Below are 23,618 nucleotides of genomic sequence, written 5' to 3'. Positions count from 1 at the left end.
ATCTGAATTAAAATGTTGCAAAGTACTTGCAGTTTTGTAGTTTTGCAATTCATAATAGCGTTAGAATGGTTTTATGAAAATAAAGTTTTATGAAAGTAACAATAGCAGACCTGGTTTCAATGCGCCTGGTCATGGCAGGTAATTGCCCCGGCTTAAGCAGAACTTTGTTATAGATAAATATTAAATGGACTCCATGATCCTTAACGACTAGAAAATATAACAACACTAAGTCGAAGTACGGGGAAATGCTGTTTGTTCATGCAGATACAGGAGAATCGTTAGATAGATAGATAGATAGATTTGTTTATTGATTTATCGTTATGTGTTGAATAAAGAAAAAAACTTTTTTAAAAAGTTAGAACACAGTTTGTTGGAGCCTTTGCTTACAACAGTTCCAAAGAATGTAACATGTAGTTCCTTTAAATGTTCAAAGCTTCTGAAAAAAGAACCGCATTAGCAAACTTGATAGTATTGGGGGTTGCCTCACATACCTTTTCTCGGAAGCACCAAATCGTGTTGACTCTACATGTCAATCAAACAGTAGTAATGGTACTTAGATTAAAGCACCTATTTAAGCTGTGTCAAATACTCGAACCGTAATTTGTGTCAACCGGAATTCTGATTAAATACACACCGACACCATTGAGGTCACATGGCGTTTCTTCAGCTTTTAGTGGTAGAAAAACACAACATGTACCATTCCGGGCATTATTTCATCACCAGCAGGCATCTGGGAAGATGCTATCTTCCTTAAGACAAACGGATGACATCCTCACCCTTAGATATTCTGCACCCCAAGCGAGTTTTGGAACCCGCAGTAATTAGAAGCCAGAAATTTGGAGACAGCGACATTAGCCACTCTGCTATTGTGGTCCCTTACTCAAAGGCGCTCGAGGTGGTTTTTTTTCAGACGGGTAGATATTTACCCCAACACCGTGCCAGTTTGGTTGTTTCTAATCCCCGTACCGTACATCCGTTTTCGGGAACTAACGGGTTTGTTCGGAGAATGGCGGGAACCTAAATCTATGAAATCAAAATACTTCAGAAACAAGTTAAAATCCGCTTATTAAGAAATCTGCCTTTTGATAATTTGATATATCTCTAGGTCACATGTTCAAATCATTGACGTCTAAAAACTGAAAAGAGTTTCCGTAGCATTTGTTGAGAAGCCTTTAACCTGCACCTTTCAAATTTAGTGGGGTGATTGCCCAAATGGAGTAGGTAACCCTATTGCTGTTAAGATCAATATGTTAATGGTTAAGGATGCAGCTGCCAGACTGATTCCTCTCTGTTTCTTCCTTTAAAAATACAGAAAGAAACCAGTTTCTTCAGTCACAATTGCAATGAGTTGATTCCAGATATTTCTCAGGTGAGCGACCTAGGGTCATTTGATTCTCTTGTTAACTATGTTTGCTTTAAGCTGTGGACAAAAACAGAATACTGTAAAAGATTTTGGCTGATTATATGCCCTTATTCGAAATAAGAATTGATTTCGTATTTCGTACTAACCTTCGTTCTATAAATGCACGCCACACCCCACCTCGTTGTAATTTAATTTAAGCCAAATCTAATATGGTGACCGACAAATTTTCTTCTTGTTTTAGATTAGGTAGACATAAGCAAATACATGTGCAGAGTTTAATTTAGCTCTATTATGTGAACTTTATAAAATAGCGGAAATACCAAGTTAAGATTGACAAAAAATGTAAAAAGAATAACCATCGGTCTGCTGAACAACTATCGTTCCTTTTTACAAAGTCAGTTTCTTTTGATTTTTCTGAGCATGTCTCCACTAGCAATACGTATTGTTTTCTGTTATAAAAATGCTTAGATTTCAAATTTATACTAGTTATTGCACTTTACTGAAAAACATGGTAGGAGTATGGACATTTTGAAAAAAAGTCAAAATAGCATCATATCTGAGGACAAATAAAACTGAAACAGTGCTGGTGACCTAGTATTTTTATTTCATTTTTCAATACATCATAACATGATCTTGTAATACGGAACATTTCATCAAAATCTATTATTGCAAAAAAAAAGACGAAACTGCCGCAAGCGTCTTCAAGAGAAATTAGAACCAGCTGTTTTAGGGTATACAACATTACATGATTACAAACATGTTTTACATTTTACATAAATGTTTATGTTTTCAGCTGGTTGTGTGTTTCTAAATACAAAACCTAGATTGGATTTAACATTTTCTTTTGGTAGACAGTAAAAACTACTTCTTTTCTAAGGAATCTCCTGCCTCTCCTGATTAAAAGGTTTTTCTTTATTTGGAACGAAAGTACTTTTTGATGAGTATTTGCGTAATGACATTGTATGACATTTTATACAATCGGTTATGCGTTTGTTTTACCGTAGAGAGGAAAACAAGTTTCCGAACATACTTGACGCAGAGTTGATTCGCGTGACTTCCGCTGTATCACCATTTATGAATAATTCCTCCGGATTCGAGGAAGCCATTAATAGTGCATTATTTATTGATCTGACAAATAAAATGGCTAAATACAACCGCTACATATCTGTTTGGGTTTAGAAGTTATAATGAATGCCCTAATCATCAAAACAGACTTTGAAATGATATTGTCCGGGAAATATTAGAATGTTTCATACAACATACCGAGAATAAAATAAAAAGTTTGAATTATTACATGTATATTCGAGATGTTTATGCCATGCTTTAGTCTGGTTTGTAATATGTGGAACATCTACTGGTTTGCAGTGACACACTAGCGTCGTTTTAAGGAAACTTGAAAGGACGAGGTATGAAAAAGGCTGAAATGCTCCTTGCCAAATCCAATCCCCAGTAAAAGACATGCTTATTAAAATGCATTTATATATGAATAAAAACCAATAATTTCAAGAGATAATACAATTTTGACTTAAGGACGTATGCTAGAATTTAACAGTTATAATAATGCTTACGCATATTTTGATAACGGCAACAGGCTAGAAAAGATATGATAACGGCAACGGGCTAGAAAAGATATGATAATGGCAACAGGCTAGAAAAGATATGATAATGGCAACAGGCTAGAAAAGATATGATAATGGCAACAGGCTAGAAAAGATATGATAATGGCAACAGGCTAGAAAAAATATAATAATGGCAACAGGCTAGAAAAAATATGATAATGGCAACAGGCTAGAAAAGATATGATAATGGCAACAAGATATGATAATGGCAACAGGCTAGAAAAGATATGATAATGGCAACAGGCTAGAAAAAATATGATAATGGCAACAGGCTAGAAAAGATATGATAATGGCAACAGGCTAGAAAAGATATGATAATGGCAACAGAGGATGGAATGTATAGGAAACTATTCAGTGATAACTTGTAGCTTAAACCACTAAAACATATGAAATGCATACAGTTAGGACTTTGGATGATACAACATCTTAACAGATCAGTTTCCCAGATTTTCAGTAGATCAAACGCGAGTCTTGAAAGTGAACCATATATATATACATCTTTATACAGAAGAAATTTAAGTAAACATTTGAGGAAGGCAACCACCCATTAAAACTGACTGTTTACACATATCACATAAGTAAAAAGTGAAATGGAATTAGGTATCCTAATTGGACATACTCTCTTAAAGGGAGAAACGTAGAGCATGTTGCCCGAAAAGTAGTCTCCTTGTACGCGGTGCAGAGCGGTTATTTGAGCTTGATTAGCTAGACAAACAAATCAGAAAGCAAGAAATACAGTTTATATCCTAAACGCTTCCACTTACGTACAAATTCATGCGGAGTTGGCGCAAAGGAAGGCTCATATACAAAAACTAAATTCGAAAAACGTACATGTATATTATCCCGGATGTTTCAAAGAGATTTGCACAAATCTAGGTAGGTTTAGATTCTTTGATGACGGGAAAGGGTTTATTAGATTACACGATAACGCCACTCGTTTATGTACCCAGTGGTCTTTAAAACATTCAACTTTTTAGAGTAATATTATTACTAAACTCCGAACAAGGGAATGTGTCAGGAGTATAGCTTGTGTAGGTAGATACTTTCGTAGAATGTCAAAATGAGTATCAAAACAAAGAAAAATATCAAACAGGGAATGCCACGCACCAAAAACGTAGCCTCCTCAAAACGAAACCCCCAGCACGCAGACGCGTGCACCACACACACATACACACCCAAAGCCAACACATAAGGACAAAACGAACAACACACACGTACACAAAGCCAACACATAAGACGAAACGAACAAACAAAGGAACACAGTGGGGCACCGCCTTGGAACGGTCAGAGGCAAGAACACCACTGGGGAGCTTAAACCGGTTTATGGTGCACCTAACCTCACTCTTACCCCCACCATGTTCCAAAGACATGGGACAGTGTAAATAAAAGTAATCCCCTCCAGGTGAATCTCTTACACACGTAATGGAAACAAAAAGGCATGGCATGTAAAACACAAAAATGTTCGTGTATAAATATATAAAAAACAAACCTTAAGAACCAAAAACGTATGTACTCAATGCCTTTTCAGAAGACAGAGCAACAAGAGAAACACCCTTAAGGGCCCGACGAAACAGGCCAGAAGACAAATATCAAAACAGTTCAGTCCTGGTAGGATTTAAAAACTGCTTATCATAGAGTCCTCCCCCTCTTCCGTCAGACGCAATCAAAGAGGGAAGCGTAGTGTCCAACTGTAAACGGGTTGAACACTAAACATGCAGTATGTCTCAAAACAATTGGGTCGTAACCTCTTTTAATAAAACGTTTGATAATCTTTCCAAATACATTTAGAAAATAACCTTGACCCAAGATCTTACGAAGTTTGTAAATCACATCCCCATAAAAAACGGGTTTAGAAATACCTTCTCGCAGAAGTGTCTTTAAATTACTATTGAATTTTAAAACTAAATCAGAATTACAATAATAAAATTTAGCAAAAGATTTACGCAATTTGTAATAACGGTAGCCTTGCTGAAGAAGTTTACCTGTAATATATTGATTACGTTCATTGAAATGCTTGACATGACTACACCCTCTGGCAAACCGAATTAATTGAGAAATATATACCCCATAAGATGTAGCATGAGGTACATCCCTATCCAAATGGGGAAAATTTACAATACTAAAATTAAAATCACCCCTCTTGTCATAAATTTTGGTATGTATAAAATTGTCATAAATAGAGAGATGTAAATCTAAAAATGAAGCAACAGTATCCGAATTGTTAGTTTTAATTAACTGAAGCTCCCTAGGATAAATAGTACCCACCAATTGACCAAAAAACGGATTATCCATATTAAGAATATCATCTAGATAGCGTGATGTATTATTAAATGCCGATATAATATCTGCCTGCGTATCTGGAGAAAGGCTCAACATAAAGTCTCTTTCATAACAATATAAAAACAAATCTGCGACAAGGGGTGCACAATTTGTTCCCATGGGAATACCAACAACTTGTCTAAAAACTGCATTCCCAAACCTGATGTAAATGTTGTTCAATAAAAAGGAAAGGGCTTTACAAACTTCGTCACAGGTCCACATTGTATAATGTTTAATAAAATTGTTAGTAAAAAAAAGCTTTATCAAAATTGCAAGCAATAAATGTAGCACTTTCACCTGGCGTGGATAACTTTAATTTACACTGTCCTGTGACTTTGGAACATGTTGGGGGTAAGAGTGAGGTTAGGTGCACCATAAACCGGTTAAAGCTCCCCAGTGGTGCTTTTGCCACTGACCGTTCCAAGGCGGTGCTCCACTATGTTCCTTTATTTGTTCGTTTTGTACTGGTGTGCTTTGTGTGAGTGTGTGCTGGTGTGCGCGTGTGTTGGTTTTGTGCGCGTCCGCGTGCTTGGTGTACGTTTAAGGAGGCTACGGTTTTGGAACGTGGCTTTCTCTGTTGGATATTTATCATTGGTTTTTTTAGCATCAAACAACAGATTAGCAGAGCTTCACCGACCTTAGCACTCTTTCTGAAAGTTAGGAGAGTAGAAATCCACAATAACGTAATTTCTATAGCCGAGCAATACATAGAAACTCATGCATTGTGTAATGTGAATTTGTTTTAAACGATGTCATGGTACATTTGTATGGAATTATAAAACAGCTAATGGTCAGTCTTTTACTCAAAGTTTTATGGAGTCCATTCAGTGAGTGTTTATATCAGACATCCGCTTAAACCAATGCCTAGAGGCATGAGAGTTGTCATTCTGTCTCTCACTATGAGACGCGGTCAATTTGGAATATACTATTATTTTATTCTAGATGCTTCCAAAGGATTATTAAATTATTTACTGTGAAGAAAGAGATTTTTGTTTTGTTGGGTTTATTTACGTTTAGTGAAACGACGTATTCATCGGACGGTTATTCCAACTCTTGACGTTGATTGTGATTTGCAATCTGTCGAATTAGCTGCATATCTCAGAAGAAAATATCCAATGTTTAAATGAATCATTAAACTTATTACAAGAGTTCTAAATACTACTTAGTCATTTTTGGTGAATTGCAAATGCCGGTACGACCACGTGTTGTCTGACTTGTTATAACGCCTTGTTATTTTGTTATTACTATTTGTTATTTTGCTATAAAAACAACGTGTTATCTTTTTATAACGAGACATCGTGAAAATTCTATCGTAACTAAATTCAAGATGATTTTCGTTTTTTCGTCATCATCAAAGTGAACATCTCGTAACAAGATTTAGTTGTAGCGGATTATAGGCGGTAAAGGAGCGCAGCCTATTAAACACATTTTGTATAAGATGTGATTCGTATCTCATAATAACATATTTTTATCTCGTTATTACGAGGCCGTTGCTTCGTTATTCAAGAATGAAAGTCATCTTGTTATAATAAGAATTTTATAACGAGTATTTAAGGGAAAATTTTTAACTAAAGAATACCAGTAAAACAAAGTTAGAAAACCGATTTACATTATTATATACATATGCATAATTACATATCATGTCAGAATGTAGTTGAAATATGGTATAATGTATTGACGATTAATGGATTAAACCTATTTTATTTTGCAGCTGGATTTGGAACGTCTTACGTAGACCAGTCCTATTGGCAGAGCAGTGTGGCTGCCAAACCTAGACAGGGTGTGCTGGGCTTTCTTGCTGGGGGACTGGTCTGGTTTTCTATACCTTTTGCACTAGCCACCACGATGGGTTTAGCTTATATTTCATTGAGCGCACACCAAAATAAACCTTTGCTAGCTGAAGAGGATGTTGACATAGGTATGATAAAGGTTGTTCACCTGAGAATTTTCTAGCATCTTAGTGTCGGACATCGCAGTTTTGGTATGCGTTTTAGAAATTTAAAATTAAACGTAATAAATGTAAGTTATACATATTAAGTATTACTGTTAGAACAATTAGTTGTATGTATTACTTTTCAAACTACACGAATACATCTTAACACCAACGCATCTTTGATATGATACATTGGAGTTCGATCGCCCTTGTAGTTAGGACACTTAGTTTGAGGCATATGGAAAAGGACATTAGCAAAGTACACTATTATATATTATGCATATAAGTGTATTATGATAAAAAACTTAAGAAATTAGAGTAAAAATATTATACGGCCACTGGACATCAGGTATTGTAACATTTATATTGTAAAACATGAAAATAGACATTGACTTAGAAGGAAAAAACCTTTTCACCGACGACATGTTTTTCTACAAAATGAATAGGACATGAAATAATTTCGTAGACTATAAAGATATAAATGCAATTTGTAATTTAAGAAAAATAATAAGAATTTAAGTAAAACATGCAGAATTGGATTCTTTTTAAACAGTTTAAAAATCATACATTAAAATTAGTACATGTGTGAGTAGGTGAGTCGGGATAGGGCCGATTCGTTGTAAAACCGCGAGGGCATAATAGAAAAAAAAATGTGGACAAACAGCAAATTGTAAGAAATGACACCATATTAAAAGGGCCAGTCACACAAAACAATTGTCAAAAATCAGGTGGTCATAGTGTTTATTTTAAATAGGTACTTATTGCAGCACTTATCTGAATAAAGGTGACCATGGCAACTCCATTTAGACATAAATTCATCTTGAAATGACTTCACTTCAAAGCTAGAACATTTAATTTGTTACTGTTGCAAATAAATTTCCAGACTAGAATGATATCTAAGGAGATATTATTGACCTATTACCTGCAGAAAATCCTGCGTCAAATGCCTGATTAGTTTGCAGTATGTTTTAAGCTGGAAACTTACCTAAATGTATAGTAAATTCGTGTAAAAATAGGCTCGTTTTATTCAATCTTGATGAAACAGGCAGATAAAACTATTAAGTTTTTTTTTTGCATTTAGGCCTATAAATGTTTCTTGCAAGTATTCGGCAATTCTATTTACACTGATTATATGCTAAAAAAAAACGCGGATGATTTTTGCTGAGAGACAGAAAGTTGTGCACCATTCATAACGCTAAAAATGTTGACCTAAAGTGTATACAAGGCAAGGTCGGTCATTGCAAAAAGAAAAAAAGTGCCAAGAAGGTTTTATATGCGATTTTCTTCAAGTTTGTAAGGGTAAAACCAATACAGGCAAGTGTTACAAAAATATAGTACCTACAGTTGAAATAGTTTAGTTTAAACAGTTTATTTCAAACACTTTCCAGAATTTACAATTGATGTTACACAGTTCAAAAGATACATGCATGGAAAAGGATCAGATCCGAAAGCAACAGCTTATAGAGGTCTTCTACTAAAGTTGAATGAAACGCCCAAGTAAAGGTGTTAAAAGCATACTGCCTATTTATAACACAAAAGTCAAATTAAAGCGTATTTCTTAGAAGAAAAATGTTGAGGACCCTCATTTTTCTCCGAACATTAGTCTCTGTGATTTTGTTTTATTTCCTTTACTAAAGAAAATGCGCGCTGGTAATCGCTGTGACACTAGAAGTGACAATGGGTATGCAATTTTCAGTGTTCCAACAATATACCATGCAGCATTTAGGTCATGCATAGCAAGGCTCCAAATGTTTTTTTTCTGTGCAGGAAGAACTGTTTGAAGGTATGACGTGAAAATTGATACTTTAGACCAACGATAAAAATTATTTAATTCTCCTCGTAAACTATGATTGACAAGTTATACAATAAGAATAACGTATTATTACATACTCATTTCAAAACTCCATTAAGTTTCATTGGAACCTGAAACGTTAATATTTTTCAATATTGACGTTCAAATTTCACATCGGTGTGTGACGTCATTTTTGACGTCAGTTTTATGTATGCCGTCGCGTTTAGAAATTCTATAACGACGATATTTTCAATTTCACACAGGCTTAAAAACAAATTTGAGTCATTTATATAATAATTTTAAGTGTAGATGCGTATGTAATAAAAAGATTTGCATCGAGAATTATGCACTCGTTCTTTCGCGGAATGATATTGCGCTCCTGAAGTCGCGCAATATTTCCGCTGCAGAACTCGTGCATATTTCTCGATACAAATCAAATGACCTATAAATATTGAATAACAATCACAAATACTAAACATAAATATAACAGAAGAATAACAATTACAAAATTATAGAAAATGAGTGATAAGTTTTACAATAACAGTACCTTAACATTTAGTAACAATCACAAACAATACAATAACTAAACATTGAATATGAGTATTAAACATACAATATGAACACAACAGATATACAATAACATTTACAAAATACACAATATGTATGTGAAGTTTTACAGTAAGAATAACGAAACTTTGAATAAGAAACACACGTACAATAAGAAATTTTCTATATATAAAAAAATCATAACAAAGTTCATAGTTATGCATAACTAAAATTTAACAATCATAACGAACATACAATAATAATAGCATATATGTATAATTTAGCAAAAGAAAGGGCTAAATACAGCTTATGAAAACAACTTTTCATATAAATTAGTAAATAAATTTGGTCATTTCTGTAAAGCTATATGTCTGGTCGCCTCTCTGTTAACAATGTGAATATAATATTTTACTCCGTAAAGATGTCTACGACGAATGAAAGTTGTGGATTATTTGTCTTAATGCATATATAAAATTAAAACAGAACAAGCAGCAAACAAGTGCAGTTTATACAAGCACTGCAGTATCAATACATGTGCACATACACATGCATGTACGTACATGTATGGTTTCTTTTTGTTTTAAGGATTGGTATTACCGGTGGTTGCCCAGAGAATGTTTGGGCGTGCAGGAGAAATGATGATGATTGTGATGATATTGATGGCCGTTGTATCCACAGGATCAGCCGAAGTTGTAGCCGTCACATCAATTATTGTCTACGATATACATCAACTCTATCTGAAGGTACCTACAATTTCGAATGCCGATGATTTATTCAAAAGTTTGCTGTAATTGTCTCGCGAGATAAACATTCAATTTTGGTATCTATAACGTCGCTCCAAATTATTTTGTTTCGAGAAATATTTTGTGAGGTTTACAACTTCGGTACAGACAAGCTCTTATGAGATACCTCAAATGTTTGGTGGTCTGTGCTTTTAAAGTTTGACGTTACGTATCATATTTGTGTCTGGCTGTGAACAGCTAGACTTCATTGTAGGTAGTCCTCAAAGCCCACATAAACTAATCTGCTTTAGTGCCTGTTTTATCAGCCGCCAGGCCCATAACGTTACTCTTGTTTCTCACTTTCTTAGATAACATTATGTTCATATTACAGCCATATCGCCTGGTTCATGACGCAAATTCTTGTATATTGTGTGGCAGAGGACGAGGTCGAAAAGCTAATGTTAGAGATAAATGCACTTGTGAAAGTATGACTGTTTGTTCTGAATGCACACAGGATAACAGGTAAGCAAATTGCATAAATAAAAAAGCTTCTATTAAGAAAAGCGAAACTTATTTATTGGAATCTTCATTGATGGTTATGGAAAAGAATAGACATATCAGTAAACATTGCATTCAACAAGTAAACTGAAGCCGTGAAGACGTTTCATTATTATATCAGAACTTAAAAGCTATAGGGTAGAGACCACCAATTGTTTTCCCATAGACTTACATTATAACATTATGGCGTGTACGGCCTTCCATACATCGAAACATGTATATCTAACTACATATTTTTCAAGAACTATCTTAGTTCTACCAAAATATCGGACGAAAAACATATAAATAGTGATACTTTATTTAAGTAATTTTCGTGTGAATGAGATGACCCCCTGTTTACATCGTTGGCATGGCGGGAGAAATTCGGTTGATAAAACTTTTTTTCAATACACATAAAATGTAGCAAATTTTGTCAAAATGTATAATAAGATACTGTAAATGCAGTGAAAAAATATCAATTTTGGAAAAATAATCACTTCCTGGGTTTGTTTACATGACTGACCAATCAGAACGCACAGACGTTACCTTATTCCCAGGTATACACTTACCTCATTCCCAGTAAGTTCCCTGTACTTTTTGGAATTGGTGGTCTCTGACCTATAGATGAATGTTTTGTATCACATTTTCCAATTTTACAGTGATATTGTCAAACATGATCCGATACCAAATGTTTTACAAAGTTTCATCAAGAAATGTTCAGTTTTAAGAAAGATATGGACAGTTTACTGAGGTCACCCCCTGTCGATTTATATGACCAGATTCAGCCCCTGTCGTCGTCTGATTGCAATTTTTCGTGAAGATTTAAGTTATCTGCACTGGATTTGACTTGGAAGCTGAAATATGATTCATTCCGTAAAAAATAGAAATAAAGTCTATTAATTTTGATCATTCTCTGACATTACAGAGATAAAAATGATCCTTTTTGGCCCTAAAGCTCAGATAAAAATGGGCACATTTGTCCAAAAAAGAGGCCAAAATTAAAAAAATATTCAAATTTCACGCTTATTTTAGCACGAAAACGTCTTTCTACATCATTTACAACAGATTTGTGGCCATTAACATTACCTGTGATGTCTTCCGACGAAAGTCATGTTTTAGCTCTAATATAGGGTAGAGACCACCAATTGTTTTCCCATAGACTTACATTATAACATTATGGCGTGTACGGCCTTCCATACATCGAAACATGTATATCTAACTACATATTTTTCAAGAACTATCTTAGTTCTACCAAAATATCGGACGAAAAACATATGAATAGTGATACTTTATTTAAGTAATTTTCGTGTGAATGAGATGACCCCCTGTTTACATCGTTGGCATGGCGGGAGAAATTCGGTTGATAAAACTTTTTTTCAATACACATAAAATGTAGCAAATTTTGTCAAAATGTATAATAAGATACTGTAAATGCAGTGAAAAAATATCAATTTTGGAAAAATAATCACTTCCTGGGTTTGTTTACATGACTGACCAATCAGAACGCACAGACGTTACCTTATTCCCAGGTATACACTTACCTCATTCCCAGTAAGTTCCCTGTACTTTTTGGAATTGGTGGTCTCTGACCTATAGGTGACCGGACCTGACATGACATCTTTTGTTAAGACTAATCCTGTTAATGAAAAGCAAATATCTTAACCTTTAGTCTGCTGGTGGCAAGTGATTCTGCCTTTGCGTGCAGGCTGATCATGGTGTGCACTGTTCGCTATTGAGTCAGTAATTTTTCAGTGAAAATCCCTTTGAATAATAAATGGTATTGCCCAAATTGAATGATGGACCAGTCCATTTTAGAAATTTAGCAGGCTGAAAGTTATTTTAACAATTATATATTTGTACAGACAAAGAAGCCAATCTAAACGGGCGCTGAAACCACCATACCAGTGTAGAACTCACGGAAGTTTCAGGGAATATACGGACTACCTTCTACGTATTAAAAACTGGTGTCTTCTGTGGACTACGCTTGGAATTGTACCGTTAACTATATTACTTTACACCTTACGTGTAAGTTTATTTTGAGACTTGTAATCATTTGCAATGGTAACGACTTTACGGCCGAAATGTTCTATTGTCTTAGTTTGGAACACTTGAAAGATATGGTAATAAAACTGGAGTTTCCAAAACAGATAAAAATGAAAAAAAATAATTCTACAAAAAAGATGGTATGACTTCTCTTTTACAAAAAGTGTGTATCAAAGCTATTCTACTGTTATCAAGTAGACGTTCCGTAAGTCTTTTAAATATTGATTGTAAAATAGCATGTAAAAGCCTATCAAATAAAAATGATTAAATCTGTAATAAGTTAATCACAAATGGGTTCCTTGAAGAACATATATGATATTGAAAAGAAAAAAATATTCTTATTTTGAAGTTAGGAAAATTTTAATGCACACAATGTGCGTGGTGCCTTACTGTCTTAGAAATTAAATAAAGCATTTGATGTTTCATATATTATTTTGTCTTTCAGTGTCTTAAGCATTTAAAAATTTGAGTCTAATTCATAGATGGACTAGGGCTTTTTATAACGACATAAAAGTAATCAATATTTACCAGTTATCTTTAGAATAGTTCACTTAAAACTTTGTCTGTATGTGACTGGACTTTCCGTAATGCTCTATCATGATCTGTTACTTTACGTAAACATTTTATCCTTTGAAAGTACATACCGTATTCGCAATTAAGATAATCTCTAGCATCATTACATTTACCTTGCTACAGTTTCTTTAAATAGGTCTGCTTGTCTGCTAAAAATTATTCTAAAGAACAAGCTAAAATAGAAGCTGCCGATTTTGTCAGGGATATCCGAATTGATACGTTATAAACAGAAAATGTGAATGAATTATTGTGTATGAGTCACTTAAATCATCAATGATATAATCTAGTATGGTTCTTGTATACGTTTTATCATGTTAAGCGAAAGGAAATTTGAGTTAAAGTGTATGTAGAAAGTTTTGTTTTGCAAAGCAATGTGACATGGATTGTTATAAATTGTCTAAATTTTATTTGATGAAGTTGCATACATTATGAATAACGGATAGTAAAAGGATACAATTATAAAAATTATAAAAAGAAATCCAAAAATAAGGATCAATACATAATTTATATATATGTAATTAAGCGTTTTAACGTGAGCTAGAAACTATTTCAATGTCAGGCAATACTCATATAATATTACATTGAAAAGATAATATCGCTTTACCTAAGGTTGATATGAATTGCATTATACAATAAATCAATGTCTAATATTTGGATTTAAACTAGTAAATTACTTTTTTTTCAGATCAATTTAACAGTTGTCCATATGTTCATGGGCGTTACAATAAATTCTGCAGTTATTCCAATTGTATTGTCGATGTTCTGGGAGCGTCTTACTGGTCTAGGAATGATAACAGGAAGTATCGGCGGTTCAGTGTTAGGACTGATATCTTGGCTCAGTGCCACTGCGTCATATCCGGGAGGTCTTCAAAACTTCAAACTTAATGCAAGTATGTACAAATTTGACCCTGTGCAAAACAAAGTATATATAGATTTGCTTCTTCCACGATTATTATTCCGTATATCAGACTGCAGATATTTGGAAGAGAATTATCTGTTTTATTTCACTAGATTTTGTTGAAGAAGTTCTTAAGCTTTCAACGTAACACGTCGAATATAATCCACGTTTCATAAGAATGGAAACGTATTTGCATTTTGTACATATATGTTGTGTTCCCATTTGTCCGTCAGTCAGTCAAGCAAAGTGCCATCCTGTAATAACGCACAAGACAGTTTTTCACGAAACAAAGTACATGCAAATATGACAATTCGATAAACATACCCGTTCTCATATTCTATTGCACTGACGCACACCGCAAAAGAAAATGTTATGGGTGATTGGGCAGCAAAAAACTAGCCAATTTTATAAGAACGTTCAATTCTGGTACGGAAATAAGAGTCACGAAGGTTCATGTTGAATCGTTTGATCAATGGTTATTTTACAATTCGTTTGATTACACTATTGAGTAATATTTCATAAACTGCAATGGTGACTTTCAGCATAATTATGATATGCAGGCTCCATAACCACAGATCTTCTCTCAAAATTCCAGTTTGTTTAGTTTTGCCCATCGTATTTTCGTTAGTGTACAGCCATTATTTTATCTGGGGACCATACGCCTCTTTTCATGGAATTGCACTCTTCGCACCATTGAAGGTTCAATATGCACCGCCATATGAATACATCTGCGGATGTCTCTAGATTACATTCTGGTACTTGATATGTGTAAATGTTTAGATCTGTTCAACCCGGGTCGGCGATATATGACCATTTTGTGTCGATTCGCCGTAAAACCCAACTCACTCACTCACTGCTCAACCCTAGACTAGAGGGCATAGACAGTAGCTTGCAATTTCACTACCGTCCATGAACAGGCTCAATCAAACCGAGCCTGCAACATTTTTGTTTATGTCGCGTTGGGCAATCTGTGGTTTTCCACTTTTTTATTTTCTAATGTGATCATTGAGTTCATTCAGTTTACTATAATAGAATTCCGTCTAGGCTAGTAGGCATGGGTGTGTTCCAAGTTTCATTGTATCATAGCTCGGTGTTTTTTCTTAACAAATTTGGTGCAGATAATTCATATACACTGAGTACAGGGTGCGGTAACTAAAAGTGTGCAGGTATTTAATACCCGCACGCTAGTTACCGCACTGGTAGATAGGGAAGTATGTCAGCATGTCTGGAACAGTAGACAGCAAAGAGTATTTTATCGATTTTCTGCTCTCACATTGGTTCATTTTACCTGGGCTTTACACATTTGTAAAGCAAGGATTTTAAGTACTCACTGAACTGCTGTATATGGCAATGTAGACCGCCTACAACTACCATATATGGATGGCTATGATACAAAACAGAAAGAACATTAAAACTCTCGGGTAAACGATTTATACTCGGGGGCTACGCCCCCTCGTACAAATCGTTTACCCTCGAGTTTCAATGCTCTTTCTCTTACTTACATCTAAACAGCGTACTCGGTCAAAACGAATGTAATGCAAGGTTGGGGTAATAAGAAACAACCTGATGAAACAAGCCGTTGAAAAAAGAAAGAAGTGTATGTGGTTGGGGTATTAGAAATACTAAGAAACACTATTTGATATAAGATATACAGTAGTGTGAGAAATGAACAAATGGCTTGGGGACAGGAAAATATTGAGAGAAACTAAGAAACCATTTGAGATATAAGTAAGTTGGAGACGCTCAAATGGACATTTGTAAGTGTTCGGTAACAATATTGTTTTAATGTACATGTAATTACCCCACCCATGATTCACAAAAATAAGACTTCTTTACCTATTTTGAGTGTTTTTTCAATATATAATCATAAATATCTATTCAATTATTCTCATCACAAGTATATTTAAAAATGAAAAATATTCATAGATTTGATGTAAAATTATGTTATTGTAGCTGTTGTTGTTATAATTTATTGCAGCAGAAATTCAATAGTTTTAAAGTCAAAATATTTTGTTTTTGTTTTGGTTAAAAACATAGTATTTAACCCATCATATAATGCTAAAAACTATCAAGAATATGTCTTTAGACATTGAAAATTACTCAGTTTACTCCCCGCCACTCCCCCTAATCTGGATTTATTATAGGTACACACATATGGATCTTTCAAAAGTGACAGGGAGAATTTTCCAGAAAAAAATATTGTCCATCTTGCGACCTTTCATCACTCTTAATAGCATACAAAACTTTATCACACACTTAAAAGCTGTAAAACAAACCTGGATGTGTTTTCTGCACAGTGAATTATTTTGTTTCGTAAAAATATTTTATTTGTAGTTCGAGAAGTTCCAAGCCTTACTGGTAACTGGGTATCTCTCCTGACAGGCGGCATTATAGCAGTGCTGGTTAGCTTGTTTTCTTTGAGAAGTAAGGAAGGTTCTGAAGTATGGGAGAAAACGAGAGATATAGACAGTCCCCTTAGCCCATGGACAGAATTGTATCAAAAGTAAGTTACTATAGGAAAAATAACACTATACTTTCGTTTGTGTATACTGAACAGAACAATTACGTGGGCTAGTTGTCTGTAAAGTATACAAATCGTACAAACTGCCCTTAAAGATTTGAAATAGTAATACTATTGAGACCTTTTGAAATCCTATTGTGTCTTGTTCTCTATGTTTTAAAACAGTTTTTACGGATAATTCAGTTCTGTTCCACAGCAAGGAGTTTCCATAGTACGGGTCGATCTCAAAATTTAACTACATAGCGGGTTGTCTCATAAATTTTCGCAAACTCTTACTTTGTCTTAATCAGGATTTTATTTTTTGCAAAAGAAACCCGATTTTGCTTCTATAATAGTTTACTAATAAGTACTACATTATAACAATATTGCAAATATTTCACATCATCGACCGATCCTTAATATTACTATCAGAACCAACAAAATGAGGAACTGGAAACATTATATAACTCCTTTGCTTGTAACTGATGCAGACCTGATCCTAGTTAAGTACATTTATCTTACAAGTTAAATAAGTTGGTATAACATGCTTTTTCTCTTTTGAATATTAGTCATTGTTCCACTTTCCCCTTCAACCCCTCCCCCCCCACCCCCGCTTCCCTTCCCCCTTCTGTCTCTTATCCCTTACTCCCCCTTTTTCTTTTTGCATAAAATTAAAATAGATTTTTAAGCAACCCTTCTACCCTTCTAAAATATTTTTCCGATACAGCTTCCTTTTGTTGTGCGCCTTCTTAAATTTGTAATGCGTGTTTGTGGTGCTCTGTGCTTCCGAGATATCTACCCCTACGTATTATCTTTTATTGTCGGAAAATATCAATCAAGATTTTGTAACAGCGCAAAATGTATCTGTTTTTGCAGTAAAACTACACAGCACATCACGGTTAAGAAAAACATTAATTTCACTAGAAATGATCTACAAAATAGCTGAAATCCAAACAAGCATATATACTATGTTTCATTTATAAAAGATATTAAAATGCCGCCAAAAGTAAAAAAGAATTCAGTTTTATCAAACTGTCCATAATCTGGTTTCACGTTCTTTGCTAAGGTGAAATTTCTGAATTGTTGTATTAAGATACTTATGGATAACGCTGATCTATTTTTCTTGAATATCAAAACTTGTTTTACCGACTTTATTTATTTATTTTATTTTGTTGGGTTTATTGTCGCACCGACACAATTTTAAGGTCATATGGCGACTTTCCAGCTTTTTAATGGTGGAGGAAGACCCCAGGTGCCCCTCCGTGCATATTTCATCACGAGCGGGCACCTGGGTAGAACCACCGACCTTCCGTAAGCCAGCTGGATGGCTTCCTCATGTGAAGAATTCTACGCCCCGAATGAGGTTTCGAACCCACATCGATGAGGGGCAAATGGTTTGAAGTCCACGACTCTAACCACTCGGCCACGGAGGCCCCTTTACCGACTTTATATAATGTTATGATGTTATCCATTGATCAATGCACTTGGTATATATTAGGACAGCCTCTGTCGCAAAACGAGTTATGTTATGCTTCATGCAGTTTAACGTATATGTGTTTCTCGGTTAGAATTGAGAATCAATAAATTATGTTAAATATGGATCATATTTAAAGGATTTGCCACTATAACTCATCTAAGACAACTGCGCAGGCAAAATCAAGTTTCTGTCGCCTCTCAGCGTTACCCTAATTTAGCCGACGAAGGGGTATGCAGAAAAATTATGACACAAGTCGCTGTACTGTTAAATTTTGAAACGGACCTGTATAGTCAGTATTAATTCGTCCATATTATATATTTTAAAGCAAAGACAGTATATCGAACAAAACAGAAAAACTCTGTCAGTACTATGACGCAAAATAACGGGAATGATCTCCCTTGATAGTTTCGTTTTCACTGTTCTGGGGCTTTCTAATGTTTTGTAAAATTATCAATACATAGTGAGTGAGTTGGGTTTTACGGCGAATTGACACAAAATGGTCATATATCGCCGAGAAGAAAGCAAAGAATGCAACCAAGAAGAATGATAGCAGACTCGGTTTGATAGAAACATTACGTAGATAGAAAATGGCCATTTAAACTGTTAAAATGATAATGACTTATGTTAGATCCTTCCGGCCGCAGGCCGGTATTGATTTCGACTTTACTTCCTGTAAATATCTTGAGTGAAGGTCATTAACAGCTGATTAAAACTACATTTTGATTGGTGGATGACAAATTCCACAGGTTTTCGAACGGAATAGATAATATTTTCTTAGGGGTGTGTAGGTGCTCTGAGCTGTATTGTTAGACAGTACAATCCATTGCACAATTCCACTCCTGTGGAAATAGCAAACGTGATAACCCTGAATCTCCTTGGTAGTGAAACTGCGGCAGAGGTCGATTAGGTTATATAGCAGTGATTCGGTCTAAAATGTGCTTCCAAAACGTTCCTAATAAATAGATCCAATTTTTTTTTTCATTTTTCGCGCATTTGCGCGTAAACCGGGGGCCAAGTGGTGGGGATTATTTCACATGTGGAATGTATTTTATATACGATAAGACACTTTTCATGCTTATATTTGCATGTTTACTAGTTGTTTACTTGAAAACGGAAGTATGTTGTTTGTTTTGCGAGCCGCTTTATGAAATGCTGCAATATGAGGGTACCCGACTTCAGACGTCTTGCATTTCACTGCATACTATTTAACACCCCTTTTTCTTTTCGTTTTCTTGAAGCAAATTTATAGTTATCTTTGGTAAATTAGATCTACGATGGAATGAAAATCTAGAAAGTGTATCAAAATTGATCTGAAGTAGCTGAATTTTTTAAATATGAAACAAAGAACAATTTCTTTTTTTTGGTATATAGTCTCTAAAAACCTGCAACTGCCAACTCTGACACTGCTGAGAATATATTGAAACGATTTAAATCGCAGTACGATCATCTCAGCTACTCCAGTATCTATATATCAGCATTGGCTAATGCGGCCTTGTATGTTTTGCAAGAAACATCTTGTTTAAACTGCGCATGTTCGTTCGTAATGGAAACAACTGGTTTTTTGTGAAGTATTGCAAATGCAGTATATGCAGTAAAAATTAAAACCACTTGAAGAACGTCTAACACTCGATTAATGTTAGCTGTGCCCAATAGATATTTTTGCTTTACTTTATAATTATCGTTTCTCTCACAATTAACAGTTGAATATCATTTACTTTAATTCGATCATTTCGTGACAAAACGTAATTACTATTGCGATTTTGACCAAATGTCTTAATTGTTGCATATCATGCTATATCGGGATAACATTACAGACATTCTGAATTGCTATTCGATGTAGTTGCTACGACTGAGGTATTTACATTGCAAATTGAGAATTAATTTCACCACGTATGACATCCTGTTTCGTTAACGTTATTGTCATTTTCTCTCTCTTTTGGCATTTGGCATTTGGCTCATGAAGTTTTCCCACATTTTAGACAATGTAAAAAAATGTCAAAAATAAGTATTTAGAAAAGTGAAAATAGTTTTGATTTATTTTAGGGATTTGAATATTGCCGGCGCTTATCGTCTAGACAACAGACCGTCTCTAAAGGATGTACATAAGGCATTCAACGGCGCTAAATACGTAGCCTTTGTTGGATCTATAACATTGACTATAATGCTTGTAGTTATCTGGCCTTGTATCATGGTAGGCGTGTCAGTGATGTCGTTTGACTCATTCAATCAGTGGGTAAGTAACAATTAGCAAATATGTAATCCAGTAATTATTCAGTTTGTAATTTTTGTAGGAAATATGAAAACATACTCCTGGACCTGGACAAAATTTGTACAGGAACATTAGCCTAAAAATTCGAATTGAACGGCCACCGTTTTACTGATGTGCATGTTCATGTAAATAAAATGATTCAATTTATAATTACTATCAAAAGGAAAATGATTTCCCAATCGAACATGTACAGTTGACATCTACGTCAAGGTCAAATATATCAGATATTCATTGTTTGTGTAAAAAACAAATAATTATTATTAAACGTTTGATATTATAATTTATGTTTACATACCAAGAAATATAACTATCTGATAATTTTACAAAATGATTCCCCTTTTTGACTCGAAACTGTGAAAAAAATATTTACATATCGTGTCCCATAACTCTGACTTTTCCTGGAAAAATTACTTCCTTTTTCACTTTGACAATGGCTAAAATGACATTGAATATTTCTGAAACCTATTCATGCATTAGATGGAAACCACACAGACCTTTAAAATTAACAAATCCTTATCTGTCTTTCATGCATGATTTTCTCCTTTTCTAATTGTATTTAATATTTCAAATTTTCAGTATCAAAGAGAATGCCATTAAATTCACTAAAAGGATTTTTATATAACTTTATGTTATGATACATGTCATTAATTGGCATTGAAAGACACATGAATTTGCTCTGAACAATGATAAATTGCCCTTCTGTACTGTTTTCAAGAATTTTAAGGCAATAATTTTGGATCTATTCAAGAGATTTGATGTGTCTTACACATTGAATGATGACAATGACATAACAAACAAGAGAAGAACCAAATCGCTGTCATAACTATTTATTTCATTTTCGTTTACGTGTAAAAAACTTATTTTACCTTCATTTTGACGTTTATGATTTATGACAATAACGGTAAAGCCAATGTAACTAAACACAATAATATATAAAAATGAAAGAAAATGAAAAGCACAATAATTTTAACTCGGATAAAATTTAATTCCAAGATTGTACACAAAAAGTGCAGTGAGTGGTTTTCAAAAGGATACAGTTAGTATTATTTATTACCTTTATAACCTTTTCTAACAAGGTTTTTAGTGGACGTATGAATCATATTAATAGCTCTAGTTAAAATATTTTTTCAGGTGACAGTGTCTAAGATTTGGGCGTTTTTAGCCGCCATTTTTATCATAACAGCCCCGTTCGCAACTGAAATCTGGGATATATACAAAGCATTCTTCAGGAATGTTCGGATTAAAACCTTTCCAGAGGGTGCAAATACTTCAAGTAATTGTGATGATACTGTAAAAGACTACAATGAAGACAATGGGAAGAAGGATACGGGTGTTAAACTAACAGACGTGGAAAATGTACATTTATCAGCTTTTACGCCGTTCAGGAGTCGTGAAAGTGACGCTGGAATAATTAGTACTAAAGTTAACACATGATTTAAAAGATTAAATAAGTTATCTCATTTTAATTATGCCCCCTCTTCGAAGAAGAAGGGGTATATTGTTTTGCAGATGTCGGTCGGTCGGTCTGTATGTAGACCAATCCGTTTCCAGACGATGACTCAAAAACGCTTGGGCCTAGGATCATGAAAGTTGATATAGAGGTTGGTCATAACCAGCAAATGACCACTATTGATTTTGAGATTAGTAGGTCAAAGATCAAGGTTACAGTGACCCGGAACTGTTGAACAGTTTCCGGATGATAACTCACGCTTGGGCCTGGGATCATGAAAGTTAATAGGGAGGTTGATCAAGACCAGCAGATGACCCCTATTGATTCTGAGATCAGTAGGTAAAAGGTCAAGGTCACAAAGACCCGGAACAGTTAAACGGTTTCCGAATGATAACTCAAGAATGCTTGGACCTAGGATCATGAAAGTTGATAGGGAGGTTAACCAACGGATGACCCCTATTGATTTTGAGATCAGTAGGTCGAAGGTCAAGGTCACAGTGACCCGGAACAGTTAAACTGTTTCCGGATGATAGCTTGAGAACACTTGGGCCTAGGATCACGAAACTTGATAGGGAGGTTGATCATGATCAACAAATGATCCCTATTGATTTTGAGGTCAAAGGCCAAGGTCACAGTGACATGGAACAGTTAAACGGTTTCCGAATGATAACTCAAAAACTCTTGGGTTAGGATCATGAAAGTTGATAGGGAGGTTGGTCAGGACCAGCAGATGACCCCTAATGATTTTGAGGTCAGTAGGCCAAAGGTCAAGGTCACAGCAGATGTCGGTCGGTCGGTCGGTCTGTATTTAGACCAATCCGTTTCCGGATGATAACTCAAGAACGCTTGGGCCTAGGCTCATGAAAGTTAATAGGGAGGTTGGTCATGAGCAGCAGATGACCCCTATTGATTCTGAGGTCAGTAGGTCAAGGTCACAGTGACCTGGAACAGTTAAACGGTTTCCGAATGATAACTCAATAATTCTTGGGCCTAGGATAATGAAAGTTGATAGGGAGGTTGGTTTTGACCAGCAGATTGCCCCTTTTGATTTTGAGGTCAGTAGACCAAAGGTCAAGTTCACATTGACCCGAACAGTTAAACCGTTTCCTGGCGATAACTTGTGAACGCTTGGGCCTAGGATCATTAAACTTAATAGGGAGGTTGATCATGACCAGCAGATGACCCTGTTAATTTTGAGGTCAATAGGTCAGAAACCAAGGTCAAACTGACCCAGAACAGTAGAACTTTTGTGTAACAATAATTTCTGTTCCTTGTGCAATTACTAAATGCATCAAGGGGGTATTTCTTGTCATAAACGCATGACATCTTCATTTTTTTTAAAGTTACTAGCTTCAAACATAGTGTAGTATTAGATTATCCTTTTAACTAATTAGAATTAAAACATTTGACTTCAATTTCAACACTTAGAAATGTGAATCTCTGTGAATTTCAATCGTATGTCATGAAAACGCATGACAATCTTGCAATTATTTTTTTTAAACTTACTAGCTTCAAAACATAGTGTAAGTAGTTAATGTATTTATCCTTTTACAACTATATTAGATATTTAAACATTT

At 34.8% G+C, this 23,618-nt stretch overlaps 1 protein-coding gene across 1 annotated transcript in view; it reads left to right on the top strand.

Moving 5' to 3' along the window:
• Positions 1-23,345, top strand: part of LOC128555607 (uncharacterized) — a 43,647-nt gene extending 20,302 nt beyond the window's left edge. The window contains exons 6-13 of the mRNA XM_053538411.1: positions 7,013-7,219; positions 10,158-10,315; positions 10,686-10,816; positions 12,694-12,856; positions 14,133-14,337; positions 16,680-16,848; positions 20,366-20,555; positions 21,723-23,345. Coding sequence (XP_053394386.1) covers positions 7,013-7,219; positions 10,158-10,315; positions 10,686-10,816; positions 12,694-12,856; positions 14,133-14,337; positions 16,680-16,848; positions 20,366-20,555; positions 21,723-22,025 — 1,526 coding nt within the window. The 3' untranslated portion in view covers positions 22,026-23,345. The remainder of the gene's footprint in view (positions 1-7,012; positions 7,220-10,157; positions 10,316-10,685; positions 10,817-12,693; positions 12,857-14,132; positions 14,338-16,679; positions 16,849-20,365; positions 20,556-21,722) is intronic.
• Positions 23,346-23,618: the final 273 nt, after the last annotated feature.

Source organism: Mercenaria mercenaria, chromosome 1 (assembly GCF_021730395.1).
Source record: "Mercenaria mercenaria strain notata chromosome 1, MADL_Memer_1, whole genome shotgun sequence".
Taxonomy (NCBI): Eukaryota; Metazoa; Mollusca; class Bivalvia; order Venerida; family Veneridae; genus Mercenaria; species Mercenaria mercenaria.
This window is presented reverse-complemented; position numbering and strand designations above follow the sequence as displayed.